Source organism: Gopherus evgoodei, chromosome 11, assembly GCF_007399415.2.
Source record: "Gopherus evgoodei ecotype Sinaloan lineage chromosome 11, rGopEvg1_v1.p, whole genome shotgun sequence".
NCBI lineage: Eukaryota > Metazoa > Chordata > Testudines > Testudinidae > Gopherus > Gopherus evgoodei.
In genome coordinates this window covers 78,510,702-78,527,434 of record NC_044332.1, presented here as the reverse complement: position 1 = coordinate 78,527,434, position 16,733 = coordinate 78,510,702, and the positions used below count along the sequence as shown (strand labels likewise).

The 16,733-nt window shown below is 53.2% G+C and overlaps 1 protein-coding gene across 1 annotated transcript; it reads right to left on the bottom strand.

The window, feature by feature from the left end:
- Positions 1-1,554: 1,554 nt before the first annotated feature.
- LOC115659986 (protein lifeguard 3-like) lies at positions 1,555-15,110 on the bottom strand. The gene is made up of 9 exons (XM_030580848.1): positions 15,050-15,110; positions 14,387-14,440; positions 12,440-12,490; positions 12,018-12,057; positions 11,604-11,641; positions 7,060-7,147; positions 4,262-4,357; positions 3,071-3,124; positions 1,555-2,907 (listed from the first exon to the last, which is right to left on the bottom strand). Exons 5-9 carry the CDS (start codon positions 11,630-11,632, stop codon positions 2,482-2,484), a joined length of 693 nt encoding a protein of 230 aa, XP_030436708.1. The 5' UTR covers positions 11,633-11,641; positions 12,018-12,057; positions 12,440-12,490; positions 14,387-14,440; positions 15,050-15,110; the 3' UTR covers positions 1,555-2,481.
- Positions 15,111-16,733: the final 1,623 nt, after the last annotated feature.

Here is a 16,733-nt window from a genome sequence, read left to right as displayed (position 1 = left end):
TGGAGTGCTTTGATGTGTATTCTTTTTGAATAAGGCTCTTTATTCAATATTCTTTTAAGAAATTGCCCTGTATTGTGTTATCTTAATACAGAGAGACTATTTGTATTTTTTCTTTCTCTTTATATAAAGCTTTCTTTTAAGACCTGTTGGAGTTTTTCTTTACTTCAGGGAAATTGAGTCTGTACTCACCAGGGAATTGGTGGGAGGAAGAAATCAAGGGGAGATCTGTGTGTTGGATTGCTAGCCTGACTTTGCATTCCTGTTTTCAGGATTGGGAACAAAGAGGGGGAGTCTCTCTGTGTAGTTTCACAGAGCTTGTGTCTGTGTATCTCTCCAGGAGCACCTGGAGGGGGGAAGGGAAAAAGGATTATTTCCCTTGGTTGTGAGACTCAAGGGATTTGGGTCTTGGGGTCCCCAGGGAAGGTTTTTCAGAGGGACCAGAGTGCCCCAAAACACTCTAATTTTTTGGGTGGTGGCAGCAGGTACCAGGTCCAAGCTGGTAACTAATCTTGGAGGTTTTCATGCTAACCCCCATATTTTGGACGCTAAGGTCCAAATCTGGGAATAAGGTTATGATAGGAGCCGACTGCGCTGCTCCCACTGGCTGCAGCGTTAGAATATAATACAGCGTATACTATACAGCCATCTCCTCACGCCCCTGCTGCATGGACAGGGGACCACTCCGAACCCAGCTGGCGGTCTGCGGAGCGCTCCCAAGGAAGGGGTCTCTAGGTCTGTCCTCAAGGGGGGCCGTTGAGCCGATCCACTAACCTCTGCAGCGCACCTGACAGCCCTTTGTATAGCAAAGCTAACCCCAGCTGGCTAAGGCCCCCACCCTCGGCCAGGACAGAGCTGGGCTCTGCTCACCAGCAGCTCTGCCTCCAAGGCCGGCATCCAGGACAGGCTGTTCTCCCTTCCCGAGGGCTGCCCGTGTAAGGGACGACTCCCTGCCAGGTGCTGGGCTGACCCCAAATCATCTGCTGGGAACACTGGGATTTAAGGCACTGAGTGACCACGGCTGGCCCAAGCCGCTAGCGTCGTGGAAGGAGCCCAAAGGGTTAATGCTGGCTGCACCCCCAGTTCCCCTCCCTACACCCTGCCCTTTAGGGCGTTCGCCTGGGGATGCTGATCCAGCCGCCCTGCTCTGAGCCTGCTCTTCCCATGAGGAGCTGGGAACCGGCCCTGGGTTCAGCTGCTGCCCCCCACCCCCTTCACCAGCACTGTCCCAGCGGAGCCAGAGGGCTCCAACGCAGTGTTTCCGCCCCATCCTCCAGGTGGAAGCTGGGAGAGACGCCCCCATTTAAAGCAGCTGTTCCAGCCTCTAGAAGTAGGGGTGTGAGGCTGCCTGTGGCCCCTTCCTGCAGCCCCAGTTCTGTTTCCGCCTGCAATGAGCGAATCTCTTACTAGAGAGCATGAGCAATGTACACAGCTTGCTGCTTTGCAATTCTCCTTGTGCCATTCGCCTCCCCCCATGTCAAACAATGTTATTTCAAGGCCCTTTGGCTGTCCGGACTAGTCAAATGCACAACAAAGCCCTTTGCTTAACCAAGGATAAAATACATTGAATGAGAAAGAACAGAAACCTGGCAAGAGCCAGCCTGGGTCTCTCCTGAGTACACTTCACAGGCTGTAGCGAAGGAGATTTAAAAAACCACTTAGCACAGGGCTAGTTTAAGGCACTAACAAACTCGAGACCAAAAGCAGGATTGTTAACCCTGAAGATTTTTCTGTATTGTAAAAAAAAAAACCACCCTCAGACACAAGGTAAAAACTGTGCTAGGAAAACACTGATGTCTAGGACATGTATAAAAAATCCCCCCCCCCCCTTTAAAAATCAGATCCGTGCAGTAATCGCAGCCCCTCCCGCCCCTCGCCACTGGAGGGCGCTCTGCAGGCCAGAAGGAACTTGCACACCGGGGTTTGGATCGGCACGAGGACCGAGCCCCTGTCTTTTGCTCTCCCCTGAGTGGGTTTGGATTCGATGAAGGTGCTGCATCTCACCTGGGTCCGACCAGCAGCTAGTGGTGACACGTCTCAAGCCTAACCTCAGGCAGCTCCAGGTAACTCAAACCATCCAGCAAGTTATTTCAGAGTAACGCTGCTTGCCAGGCACAGGGCGGGGTAGGTCAGGCTTATGTAAAGGTGATAGACAGAAGCCTCGACCTGCCTGCTCGCTACCATAAGAGAAGTGAATTCACTTCTCCTTAGGGCGGAGGATCTGTCTCAGCACCCATCATGTGGAGCGTGATGTCCAGAACTGCCCTCTCTCAGCTATTTCTGGGGAATATGAGGTGCCCCTTTGTTTTAGCAGCTAGTGCTGGCAGAGGGGCCGTGCGTGGGTCGGGGGCAGGTGCCTCGCCTGGCACCGAGCTCCAAGGGCCGTTATGAGGATGAACTCAGTCCATTGACACACCCCTGGGGGCACAGCGGAGAGGGAAGAAAGACAGAGGCCGCGTGCGAGCACAGAGGGCAGCAGAGCCATTAACGGGGCAGACAGAGATCTGCCAACTCTGGCGTCATTGCTGGGCAAAGCCTCATTATTGGGCTTTTCCAGGGCACAGTCTCACCCGCGACCACTCTAGGCACAGATTGTGGGAATCCCACGCTGGGCTCCACGGGGAAGGGGGGAAACCAGAGGCCATTGGCTGGGAGACACACGCTGGGGTAAGGAGGGAGAAAAGAACAGAAGCAGGAAGGAAGTGAGGTTTTCCCAGAGTGCTCCTCGGCCCCGGGCTGTGCCAGCCAGGAGCCCTGCTGGAGGCTGTATTTCCAGCCCAGGAACCGAAGCAGGAACAAGAAGATGTAGACGATGTCCACGTAGATCTCCAGGGCACCGAAGATGTACTCCTCGGGACTGAGGCCGTACTGCTTGTTCCCTACCAGCAGCTGGGTGTCGTAGGCTAGGAACTGGGGAGACCAGAGACAGGGCAATGCATCAGTCACGCCACTACAGATTCTCAGCTTCACATGCCTCCATCCTCCCCCCACCTGCCCCAGGAATGCATCTGAAGCAGCAGCCCACGTAGGAGGCTCCCAGCTCGGTGGAGACAGGGCGAGCGACATTACTCACCAGGGTGAAGGCAATTGCAGCCATGGCCGTGAACACCATGTGGACCCACTGAATCTGCAGAAAGAGGGGAGGAATGAATCATGTTGCTCCGAGCAGGTGTTCGGAGGCCAGAGGCGGCTGCAGGGTGCAGACGAGCAAGGCAACCCATCAGCCTGGAGCTGGAGAAAAAACTATCCAGAACCCAGAGCATATTCCCCAGAGATTCCTTTGCCCGCCCCCAAAATGCAGCCAACTTTGGGGAAGAGCATGACAGCTGTTGGCTAACGTCCTACCTATTGCAAAACATACCAGGGGATTTTTTTTAAAAATTTTTTTTTTTTTGAGAGACTACAGGATGTCAGGATTCTTAGGTTTGCATATCACAGGGTTCGGCAACCTTTCAGAAGTGCTGTGCCAAGTCTTCATTTATTCACTCTGATTTAAGGTTTCACGTGCCAGTCATACATTTTATCGTTTTTAGAAGGTCTCTTTCTATAAGTCTATAACATATAACTAAAATATTGTTGTATGTAAAGTAAATAAGGTTTTTAAAATGTTTAAGAAGCATCTCATCCAAGCATCAACCAGGCGTAATCCTGCTCAGCACATGAAAGGTGGCAAGTTCCTAGGCATATCTCTCTTGTTTGAGCTCAGGGAGGTACAGCTGCAGGATCTGATTTTAGCCACCCATCCCTCCCAAACAGCATGTCTTCAGCACAGCTGCCTTTTAAGGTGGACCAAGTCTCCCAGGCAATACTCCTGCTGTCAACACAACACCCGCCAAAATCCCTGGCTGATCATGAGCTGTTGCTGAGTGCAGTTGGCTCAGGGCCAGAGACTTGCTTTTGGGTAAGATGCTGAAGTGGGATCCGTTCGAGAGACAAAGTTTTGGCAACTTCATTCACCCCCTGCCCAGAACCTGATATGATCAGGGATGAAATCTCCCTGCTGATGACATTCCGATTTGCCATAATTAGATTTCAGAATTAACATCTCCCCTGTGTAAATGAGACAGGTCACCCATGTGTCAGGGCTATTGCTTCAGGCTCTCTGCATACTCAGGCAGGTCACATGTGCCATGCTGGAAACATTGTGCTTAAGTTCTGCAGATATGGATGGGGCCTGCAGAGGGCAGCTTTGGTATCACATCCTAGTCTGCCCCTGAATAGGTCTCCCCAAGTCCATGTGTTACAAGGAGCAGCCACTACTCACATATTTGTAGTACAGGACAATGGCAGTGACTATTGATGTCTGAACGACAACGATCCCCAGCACACAGAACAGCCCGGTACACGATGTGAAATCCACCTGCCAGCGGGAGGGAGATAAGTCACCGTGAGACCCACAGAGCACAGTGGAACATAGCTATCCCGCTGCACCAGGATGGACTGACTTAAATCAAAGCAATGTCCATCACCAATTTTAACCATGATTTAAATCAACAAATGGGAAACCTTGATATAAATCATTGATTGTAATTGTGATTCGCATTTGTATGTTGTCGTCACTGTCCTAAAGACAGTTGCTCATTGGTTGGCAACCATTAAAACAGGTAGACTTGCAACTAAATAGAACCTTTACACTAAATTTGGTGCTTCTCTTTGCTAACCAGGAGGAGACACTAGATCTATACACATCTATTTAAGCAGTTACATAGCTTAACTTTTTACCAGGTGATGATTAAATTGTGATTTGCATCAAGCTCCGTTTGGACGGAAATTCAAACAATAAAAATATAGAAAAGCAGCGATTTTTTTTGTCATTAAATAAAACTACCTTCAAGGTGCTGGACACATTAAAAAAAAAGTTGATCAGAACACGTTTTGCATTCAAAACTAACTGATGTATTAAACAAAGGAAGTACTGTCTGTAGTTAGTGAACTGAACTGATTGTTTCTTAATCATGGTGTCCTTCAAGATTTTAGAATTAGTAGATCTCGTCCTCTCATACCTGGTTTTTATTCAGAGATTAGAAGAGGAAAATGAGCTTTCCTGCTTTTTCACTGTCCCCAGCTGGTTTCTTAATGTTGAATGAACCGAACTAGTTGAATAAACTGAAATGGAGAAAATGATCTGTCTACACCTGCAGGAGGCTACTGCTGTCAAAAGCTGGGTTAGCCCTTCAACAAACTAGTTCCAGGTGCTTAGCCAGTGACTTCCACCAGCTCAGTGGTGTGATGTTCTTTAAAACTTGGCAGGAAACAGGCTGTTTAATATTACTTTTTTGCATTTAATTTAAATGATTTAAATAGATTAGAATAAGTTTAGGTCTTATATTGCCAATTTCAAATTTAATTTTAAATATAGGTTTATTAATAAACCTTTATTTAATTTAACATTTAAAAAATTGTGGGTTTTTTTAAATTAAAACCCCCCATCACACCATATTTTTTTTATCTTCCCTGCGTCACACTGGGCTTCCCCTGCAGGAGGCGCCATAACTTGGAGCAGCCTGAGGCACATCTGCTCCCCAGGTCAGTGCGGATTGGCTGCATCGGATCTTATAGACTCATAGACTTTAAGGTCAGAAGGGACCATTATGCAGGGCCGCCCGAGGGGGGCAAGAGGGGCAATTTGCCCCAGGCCCCGGGCTCCGCAGGGGTCCCCACGAGAGTTTTTCGGAGCCCCTGGAGCGGGGTCCTTCACTCGCTCGGGGGCCCCAGAAAACTCTTGCGGGGCCGGGACCCGGAGTTTCTTCTGCTCCCGGTCTTCGCTGGCGGGGGAGTCCTTCTGCTCCGGGGCGGAAGGACCCCCGCCATCGCATTACCGCCGAAGCGGGACCTGCCGCCGAAGTGCAACCCGGTCTTCGGCGGTAATTCGGCGGCGAGGGGCCCTTCCGTTCAGGGACCTGCCGCCGAAGTGCCCCAAAGACCCCCGCCGCCGAATTACCGCTGAAGAGCGGGCTGCACTTCGGCGACGGGTCCCGCTTCGGCGGTAATTCACCAGCGGGCGCCCCCGCCGCGGGTCTTCGGGGCACTTCAGCGGCGGGTCCCAGAATGGAAGGGCCCCCCGCCGCCGAACAGGGCCGACTCTAGACATTTCGCCGCGTGGGGGGCCCCCCTGCTGCTTGCCGGTCCCACGGCTCCGGTGGACTTCCCACAGGCATGGCTGCGAAGGGTCCGCTGGTCCCGCGGCTGCGGTGGACCTCCCGCAGGCATGGCTGCGGATGCTCCACCGGAGCCGCAGAACCAGCGGACCCTCCACAGGCACGCCTGCGGGAGGTCCACCGGAGCCGCCTGCCGCTGATGGCCCCAGACCCCCGGAATCCTCTGGGCGGCCCTGCCATTATGATGATCTAGTCTGACCTCCTGCACAATGCAGACCACAGAATCTCACCCACCACTCCTGTAACAAACCCCTAACCTATGTCTGAGTTATTGAAGTCCTCATATTGTGGTTTAAAGACCTCAAGGTGCAGAGAATCCTCCAGTTAGGATACAAAGAGGAGAGATTTAGGCTGGATGAAGCTAATTAGAAGGTGAGGGAATAGCCAGAATTTTTATAAAGCTAGGAGGCTGGAAATAATGTGCGGAAGTAACAGCAAGGAAGCTTGCAGTTCCTTTCCCTATGGTAAGGAGAAGCACTTCTCCGAGGGTGGGTGGCACGGGACGGATGTTGGGCGGCATCCCGGGTAGTAAGGATCTGCAGCACGCAGGGCAATGCGCTGCCCAGCTGGGATGCAGCCAGTGGGAGCTGCGCTGGGAATGGCCACCTGGCTGGAGGGGACACCCCAAAGCACTAGCCTTGGAGGGTCATTGCCCCAGCTCTCTCTGGGATGCGGCAAGCGATCCAGATTTGGTTCCTGCTCTGTCAGTCCCAGAGCTGGGTGCAGGCAGCGTGGACCCCTTAGGCTGGGGAAGGGGCTCTCTGCTCCAGCACCCCACTCTGGATGAGGCAGCATCGCCTCGTACCCTGTCCCAGCCTATGCTGGGGGGCCCTCAGGAGGGGAAATCCCCTGACTCCTCCCCTCCCCGCTGCCCCGGACGGGCAGGGAGCCCGTTGAGCCTTACCTTGGTCTGGAAGCAGAAGACGGTGACAATTATGGCCACTTTGGCAGTGATCACCATGGTGATCAGGACAGCCCGGGTGTTATACATGCTGCACACAAAGGGTGGGGGGGGGTTAGTTTAAAAGCCGTTCAATGATTTCCCCCTTCACCCTCCGTGTGCAAATGGGAGCCAAGACCCAGGGCTCGCTTCCCAGCAGTGCAATCCCGTGGGCGGCGCTCGGCAGACGTTCCAACACGGCACCCATGGGCCCTATAGAAAAGCCATCCCAGGCAGCCTGCGGTTCTGCGACTCACCCCCAGGAGGCGCCTGCTTGAGTCCAGGCTCCAGGGTGACTCCCGCAAGCTGAGCTAAGCCAGGGGATCCCTAAAGTTAGCCCCAGGGTGGGGCTGGTTTTCCTCTCTGTCCGAGCCCACCTCCGCCGCAGGGCTAGCGACCCCCACACGACAGAGCCGGGACAGCGCGTGGAGACCTGCGACCGACACTGGGATCTCCATTCTCCCTGTCTACGCCGAAAAAGACATTCCCAAATACACCCACCTTGTCTCTCTAATTACCAGATATAGCCGGCAGAAGGGGGAGAGGCCCAGGAGACAGATTCAGTTTGCCCCAGTTTCAGCAGCCTTAGGCATTGGCAATGACACGGCCAAGCAGACTGGTGGTGATGGCTCAGCCTGGCCATGCCCCGCTACAGGGACAGACCCTCCCTCTATTCTAGGGACCCGCCCAAGATCCAAGATGACCAGAGCACGTTGCTGATTGTCAAAGGTAAATTAAAAAGCTTTCCCATCCCCCTCCTTTAAAAGGATTCCAAATCCAAACTCAGCTCTACGTGCAAACAAAGACGTGATCGACCGCTTCACACAAAATCTTTCCCCGTTATCTGCCAAGCCCCATGCGAGAAGATCTGCTGCTGAGAGTCAGCGATGTAGCTACTACAGAATGGGGGACATTTGGTGGCGGGGAGAAACATCAGCCTGGAAGAGACCTTGAGACGTCAACTAGTCCATCCCTGTGCTGAGGCAGGACCAAGTAAACCCAGACATCCCTGACAGGTGTTTGTCTGACCTGTTCCGAAAACCTCCAATGACAGGGATCTCACCACCTCCTTTGGCCACCCGTCCCAGGGCTTAACTAGCCTTCCAGTTGGAAGGCATTTCCTGATATCTCACCTAAATCTCCCATGCTGCAGATAAAGTAGATTCCTTTTTGTCCTACTCCCAGTGGACATGAAGAATTGACACTGTTCTCTTTAGAACAGCCCTGAACATAGGTGAAGGCTTATTTATTATGCCCTGCCGCAGCCGTCTCTTCTCCAGACTAAACATGCCCAATTCCTTCAACTTTTCCTCAGAGGGCAGGTTTTCTAAACCTCTTATTTTTGTTGCTCTTCTCTAGACTGTCCCGTTTGTTCACACCCTTCTCACAGTGTGGTGCCCAGAACTGGAGGCAGGACTCCAGCTCAGATCTCCCCAATGCCAAGCGGATCAGGCCAATGACTTCCCGTGTCTTACATATGACACTCCTGTTAATACGCCCCAGAACGAGTTTTGCCTTTTCCAAGTCATAATGACTCTTTGAATTTGTGATCCGCTAGAACCCCCAGATCCTCTCAGCAGCATGACCGCCTCACCCGTTATTCCCCAGGTTGTATTTCTGTGTTTGATTTTTCCTTTCTAAATGACAGAGCTTTACACTTGTCTTCACTGAAATTTCTCCAATTGAGTTCAGACCAATTTTTCAAGATCATCTTGAATTCTAATCCTGTCCTCCCAGCTTGGTGCCACCTGCACATTTTGTAAGCTTTCTCCACTCCATCATCCAAAGTGTGAATGAAAATATTAATTAGCACTAGACCCAGGATAGCCCACAGCAGGATCCCACACAACACGTCCTCCGAGTTTGACTGCAAACCATTGATTATAGAATCATAACGTTAGAAGGGACGCAAGGGTCATGTTCTAGTCTAACCCCCTGTGAAAATGCAAGATTTGTTGTTTCTAACTCATTCAAGACAGGTGGGTCCACCCTCCTTTTGAAAACCTCCAGTGAAGGAGCTTCCACACCCTCCCGAGGCATCTGTTCCACTGTCCAACTGTTCTTACGCTGCTCTTTGAGGACAGTATTTCAAACAGTTGTGAACCCACCTTCTAGTAATTTCACCTAGACCGCATTTCCCATGTCTGCTTATGAGACTGTCACGCGGGACAGCATCAACAGTTTTACTAGAGTCCAGACATATCGCGAGTCTGCTGCTTCCCCCATCCACTAACCTAGTTACCCTGTCAAAGAATGAAATCAGGTTTATTTTGTAACTATTTGTTCTTGACTAATCCATGCTCCTTATTACCCTATTAACCTCTAGGTGCCCACAGACTGATTATTCAATACCTCAAAAGAAACTGGAACAAATTATTAGTCTGACTAGTTGATAACTCCGTGGGTTCTCCTCCTTCCCCTTTGTGAAGATAGGTACAATGTTTGCCCTTCTCCAGGCCTCTGGGACCTCACTTATCTTCCTGGAGTACTTGAATATAGTCATGAACAGTGGTTCAGAGACTGCTTCAGCTAGTTCCTTCAGTATTCTAGGGCGAAAGTCATCAGGCCCTGCCAATTGAGTACATCAAGTATTTTTTCAACCGTTCATTCACTATCCTGGCCCAAGATCCTGCCCCCGTGTTGTTAATATTAATTGTACTAAGCATCTGTTCACAGTTAAATGTTTTACTGAAGACTGAAGCAAAAAGACATTAAGCCCTTCAGCCTTCTCTGGGTCATCTGTTCAGAGCTCTCCTTCCCCGCTAAGTAATGGACCTACACGTTCCTTCGTTTTCCTCTTCCTGGTGTAACTCACTTTGTTCTGCAGCCTTTCTGATTTTGCCCCTACCTCCCTGTGTTGTTCCTTTGTACGTCTCCTTGGCAATTTGGCTTTGTTTCTACTTTTGGTGGGATTCCTTTGGTATCTTCAGCTCGCTAAAGGGATCTTGATGGAGCCAGACTGGTCTTTTACACATCTTCCTACTTTCCTTCACAGCGGGAGAGTTTGCTGTTTAGAAACTGCCAGCCCCCCTGCCCCCTTTTACACATCTTCCTACTTTCCTTCGCAGCGGGAGAGTTTGCTGTTTAGAAACTGCCAGCCCCCCTGCCCCCTTTTACCCTTAAATTTCCTTCCCGTGGGACCCCACCGACCAGTTCGTCGAGTCTGCTGACGGCTGCTTTTTTGAAGTCCACTGTCCTTATTCTGCTTCTCTGGCTCCTCCCTTCCCTTACGCTATGTCTACACTACCTGCCGGATCAGTGGGTAGTGATTGATCTATCGGGGATCGATTTATCGCGTGTAGTGTAGATGCGATATATCGATTTCCGATCACTCTGCCGTCACTCCTGTACTCCAGCTCGGCAAGAGGATGAAGTGGAGCCGACGGGGGAGCGGCGGTAGTCGACCCCGCGCCATGAGATATGTCAACTTCAGCTATGCTATTCTCATAGCTAAAGTTGCGTATCTTAGGTTGATCCCCCACCCCCAGTGTAGACCAGGCCTCAGTTTGCCTCCCGGTTCTCAATTTATTCCTCCCTGTTAGGGAGGCCCACATCAAAAATAGCTGCTCCCTAGTGATCTCCTCTGCCATCTGGAACAAAATGTTGCTCCCAGCCTATTCTAAGAACCGGCTGGACAGCTAATATCCTGCTGTATTGTTGTTCCACCAGATGTCTGGATAGGTAAAGTCCCTCTTATCACTGCGGCCTGGGCTTGGGCTATGTCTTTCTTTGTTGTAAAAATGTATCCTCCACCTCCTCCTTCTGATTTGGGGGCCTGCAGTAGACCCCTCCTCTGACGTCACCCATCTTTTTCCCCCTGGCATCTTCCCCCAGAGACTTTCAACGAGAATGCCTCTCACCTCCTCTTTCTGGACCTCAGAACTAGTGTATGCATTCTCAATACACAGTGTAATACCTCCTCACTTTTTTCCCCGCTGGCTGATGAAGAGGTCCCCTCTACCAAGAGCCTCACCGTATGAGTTGTCCCACCAAGACTCTGGGATGCCAGTTCAGTCATAATTCTGTTTGTGTGCCTAGACTTTCGGGTCTGCCTCTTCAGGCACCACACCCTTTGCATTAGCATACAGACAGCTAAGACGTGTGGCAGATTATCCCACTGTTTTCCCTCTGCTTCTCCAATGGCCTCTTGCAACTTCCCATATCCACCCCCAGCCTCCAGACTTTTATCCAGGTCACCCGGTAGGGAGGTAAGTCAGGGGTTTGTGAGGGAAGACACTGAGCTGGGGTCTTGGCAGGTAACAGAGGAAAAACCCGATTTGATCTGGATCTTTGTGATCAATTTCAAGTCTGCAGATGGGGCTGTTCTGGGATTAGAATCCAAGGGCCTTCTCTGTTTATTTTAAGCGAGGGGGGTTGTCTCTATTCCCGGTGATGTTAGGAGCCTGCTGGGCGTGTGCTTCACACCTCTCCCCTGCGGGCGGCAGGCAAACTTGGGGAAGGCGAAGGCGGGAAGGGGCTCAGAGGGGGTTTCCCCAGCACCGTGGTACCTGGCGATGGTTCCCGTCATGAAGGCCATGGCCAGCGTCTGCAGCAAACGAAAGGAAAGGGGGCGATTAGCTGTGGAGCCAGCCCCAGCGAGGGATCAAAGCATCGTGTCGCCTTCCCGGGTCCCCACGGAGACGTGGGGGTTCAAAGCAGGAGGCACGGAGGGGCACATGGCCTGAGGGGTGTGTTTTAGTCACGGGTGTGACCCTGAGGTAGGAGGCAGGCCATGAAACACACAGACCCCCCCATTTCTGTCCCCCATGTGACCCCAGCCCCATCCTAACCAGTGTTCAGCCATCGAAGCCTTCCCTCAGTTCCATCCCTCTCCTCCCCACAGGGTCCCCTCCCACCCTGGGGGCGCCCCCTCCCAGAATCACTGCCCCCCCGGGACAACCCAGCCCCACAGCCCCACTTACAAAGACACTCAGCAGGATGAGGTTCCAGGGGAAGCGTCTCCTGGGGGAAGTCAGGGAACACACAGGTCAGGGTGCAGGTAGTCAGAGCCCAGGGCGCTGCGCCGCAGGCTGGGGGGGAACCCGGGGGGATCGGGGTTTCTGGGGTGAGCTCAGCATGATGTCGCCTGGCGCAAGGGCACCAATTTGGCCCAATGACACTTCAGGGCATGGGGGGGTCCCCATGAAAACCAACCTCCGAGTCAGGGCAGGCGTCAGTCCCGGATGGATGGGAATCGACCCTGGGGGGCAGCCTCGTCCAATCGGTCCCCTGCCTCAGTCACTCCCCCCCGACCCACTTCCCAGTGCCCGGGGGACTCTGAGCCGGGGCGCAGGCTCGGAGGGAGGGGCCGCCCTCTCTGATCCCCAGCGATTGAGACACTCACCTGGGGCCCTGGCAGCAGGCCAGCCCCAGGTACGTGACGAGGAACACGGCGCTGGGGAGAGAGAGAGACAGAGGTTGGGACTCTTCCCAGCCCTGCTGCCCACCTGGAGCCGGGGCCGGTCGGAGCCTCGTGCAGGGCAGCAGAAGGGCCGAGGTTTCACACCCACAGAGTCAGGCCTTTCCGATTCCTGGCACCTCCAGCCACTAGCTCTCTCCTGCTGGCCTTCTGCTGTGTGTTGCCTTCGCCTCCACCTGGGGATCTCAAAGCACCCGACAAACTTTCCTCATGTTTCCCATCGCGCCTCGGGAATAGGGATGCGTTATCCCCTTGGCACAGAGGGGAAACTGAGGCACACAGAAGCAGCTGAGCTCACACGGTAGGTCAGTGGCAGAGCTAGTATTAGCAGACAACTCCTCACCAGCAGGCTCATGCTCCAGCCACTAGATCTCACTCCCTCTGCATGTTTTAACCCAAGATCAGATGACTAGAAGGGACCTCCGGGGCCATTCAGTCCCGTCTCTGCTATCGCAGGCAGCCCTGTCACATCTTCCCAGCCCTAATGCCTTCCCCCCACACTGTATTTATAGACAGCAATTAGCTCCCCTCTCAGCCCTCGTTTGCTGGGCTAAACGAGCCAAGCTCTTCAACACTCATCCCATAACACAGACCCTCTGTTCCCCTGATCATCCTAGCAGCTCTCCTCTGCACCTGCTCCAGTTTGAATTCATTCTTCCTGAATATGGGTATCCACAGCAGTACGTGGTATCCAGATGAGGCCTTAACAGTGCCTTCGATCAGGACATTAATACTTCTCTCTCCTGGACAGGCCTCACACGATACACCCTGGGATCACACTCACCTCTGGTCATGGCTATGACCCATCGGTAGCTCATAGTCATTCCACAGTCAACGAACACCCCAGGTCTTTCCCCTCCTCTGCTGCTCCCAACTGATGAGCCCCCAGCTTAGAGCAGAAATTCTTAGTATTCTCTAAACGCATGACCCATTTCTATGTCTCCAATCTGTTGGCCAATCAATTCTTCCTGGATGATATTCCGATCCTCCTCTGTACTGACAATGCCTCCCAACATTTGTCACCAGCAAATTTTATTAGAACACTCCTACTTTTTCGGCCAAAGCCGCCAATGAAAATATTAAGTCAGACTGATTGCGAGACCGATCGCTGAGGAATAGTACTGGTCACCTCCCGCTGACCTTTCAGCATAACCCATTATCAGCTGCTCTGTAGTCAGTTCCTGAGCTGACTTCCAATTCCAGTATGAGTTCTCACGGTGTCATCTTCACCGATGATTTCCCGCATGGTCCTGTATCAAACACTTCACTGAAATCCAGATAGACAGAGCTACCACATTTCCCTGTCTAGAGAATCAGTTAAGAAAGAGGCCAGGTTTGCCTGGCACGATCTACCTGTGGCAAGCCCATTGCACTTTATCCCATCTACCTCTGATAAGTCTTTCCTTCAAAATTTGTTCTCAAACCTTGTATACAACTGAGCTCAGACTCATGGGCCTGTGGGTGTCTGAATCACTTTTTCCCTCTCTTATTCTCCAGTCACCTGGTACACCCCCAATTTGACATATTCATTAAAAATCCTTGCTAGTGGACCTGCAGTTTCATATCCTTCCCTGATACAGTGACATTTTCAGCAGTAACGCTGCATTAGCAGAGTTTTTGCATTTGATTTCCTGGTTTTTTTCCCTAGAGAAAGTGATTAACTACCCCTCTCCCTCCCCGTGCCACCACACACAGCACCCTCTGCCTCTGGCATGGGACACCAGCGCCTCGTGGCACTCAGCAGGGAGCGGCGGGGACTCTGCCAGGTCTCACGTGGCAGCGCAGGGGCCCAGCCAAATGGCAGGGGGGCCGGGCTGAGCAGGGAGGGGAGTTGACACTGGCAGCTCTGCCCAAGGGCTGAGTGATACTTACTAAGAGGAGTAGTACACAGCAACGTTCCTCTGCACAAAGGTGCGGACGGGGGAGCTGCGAGGAGGGAGAAGAGCGTGAGATCGGTTCCTGGCTACACCCGTTACCACGTGGCCCCTTCTCTGCTCCCCCACGGTCTCCACTCCCGATGTTCACAGCGTGGGCCCTGGCGAGCAGCAGACTGACCTAAGGGAAGGCTGGGAAGGTTGGTGCTCCCTGCTCATCATCACCCCCAAGCCGCTGCCTGCCCCCCGCGCAGCGCAGACCATCTGTGGGGGCCCCAGCCCGGGAGCAAGGACCCTGCCCCGCTCTGTGCCCTGCTCCCCAGACAGACCCGCCAGGATCCATCCGGACTCCTGCCATGACAGGGCAGGGTCACCCCCCACAGCCCATCCCACAGGACTGCACCCAGCCTGGCTTTAAACAGCCCTGGGGTGGGGCTCCCTGTCCCTTGTGAGACAGTGCCCGCCTCCTCCATGCCCCGGCGAGGCTCTGGCCCCTCCCCTCAGCAGGGGGACGGGGCATTGGGGGGCAGCCTCTTCGTTCCTACGGAAAGTCCCTGGGACGTCCCAGCTCCTGGGGCCTCGTGGAGCAGGGACCAGCCCTGGGACAGCAGCTGCTCAGGGCTGGCGGCGAGGGCAGGGCTCAGGGCAAGGTGAGACTCACACGAAGGTGAACACGGCGATGATGCCCACGGTCACCAGCAGCTGGACGGAGATGATGGTGTACACCTGAAAGAGACAAGCACAGAGGGGTCACCCCCAAGCACTGGCCCTGCTCCCCCACAGGGCACAGACAGGCACAGAGGGGTCATCCCCGGTCACTAGCCCTGCTCCCCCTCAGAGCACAGCAGGCAGGAGGGGTTATCTATGGGCACCGGCCCGGCTCCCCTGCAGGGTGCAGACAGGCACAGAGGGGTCACCCCCAGGCACCGACCCTGCTCCCCCACAGGGCACAGACAGGCACAGAGGGGTCACCCCCGGTCACTGGCCCTGCTCCCCCACAGAGCACAGCAGGCAGGAGGGGTTACCTATGGGCACTGGCCATGCTCCCCGCAGGGCACAGACAGGCACAGAGGGGTCATCTGTGGGCACCGGCCCGGCTCCCTGCACAGACACGCCAAGGCGACCTCAAGGTGTCACTGCCCCCAGCTGCCCAGCCCCCCAGGTGGGATGGAGCCTCTGGCTCTCACTCCCGCTTCTGATGGACTCAGCGAAAGCCCCTGCCATGCCCCAATGGCAGCTGGTTGGGGTGTCAGGGACTGGGTGGGCAGTGCAGATCCAGGCCCTGCCACGCCCCAAACAGCAGCTGGTCAGGGCGCCAGGGTCTGGGTGGGCTGTGGAAATCCAGCCCCTCATAGTCCCCAGGGTGGACAGCTCCTACCAAGGCTCCCATCCAATGGGCTCTGGGTATCCTGTTAGCCCGGACAACGTGGGGAGGGGCTCTGTAGCCCAGGCCACTCCAGTCCCAGCCCCCTCCCCAGCCCAGTGCCGTGCCTCCAGCCCCCACCAGCACTAAGGGGGCCCTGCAGCCATGGGAGCCTGACACTGCCCCTAACTGCTGGCCTCGCCACGCAGACACGCCAGCCACAGGCCTCCGGACCCACACTGGTACCCAGGTGCCAGGCTCGCCCCACCAGCCTGTCATAAACAGATAGTTAAGGGTTAATGTCTCTTTTACCTGTAAAGGGTTAACAAACAGGGAACCAAAAACACCTGACCAGAGGACCAATCAGAAAACAAGATACTTTCAAAGCTTGGTGGAGGGAAGCCTTTGTTTGTGTTTTTTGGGTTTTGCTTTGTTCTCTCTGGGTCCTGAAAAGGACTAGACGTGCAACCAGGTTTCTTGCCAATCTCCCTGCTACAGTCTCTTATATATTCAGAATAGTGAGTATTAAGTAGGAAAGGCGGTTATAGTCTTTTGATTGTTTTCTGTATTTGCAAATGTGTAGTTTGCTGGAAGTATTTTAGATTGTATTTTGCTGGGGGGGGGCTTCTCTCCAGTGTCTATAAGCTGAAAGACCCTGTAACTTTTACCATCTAAATTACAGAGACAACTTTTACTTTTTTTTCCTTTCTTTTTATTAAAAGTTTTGCTTTTTAAGACCTGTTTTTTTCCCCTTGTTGAGTCTCAAGGGAATTGAGTCTGTACTTAACAGGGAAGGAGAAGGGAGGGGAGAAGGGTGGAATCCCTTTGTTTTAGATTCACGGAGCTTGAATCTGTCTATCTCTCCAGGATAACCCAGGGAGGGAACGCCTGGGAGGGGGAGAGAAGCGGGGCGGGGAACCAACCTGATTTCTCTGTGTTGTGATTCAAAGAGTTTGAATCACAGTGATCTTCCAGGGGAACC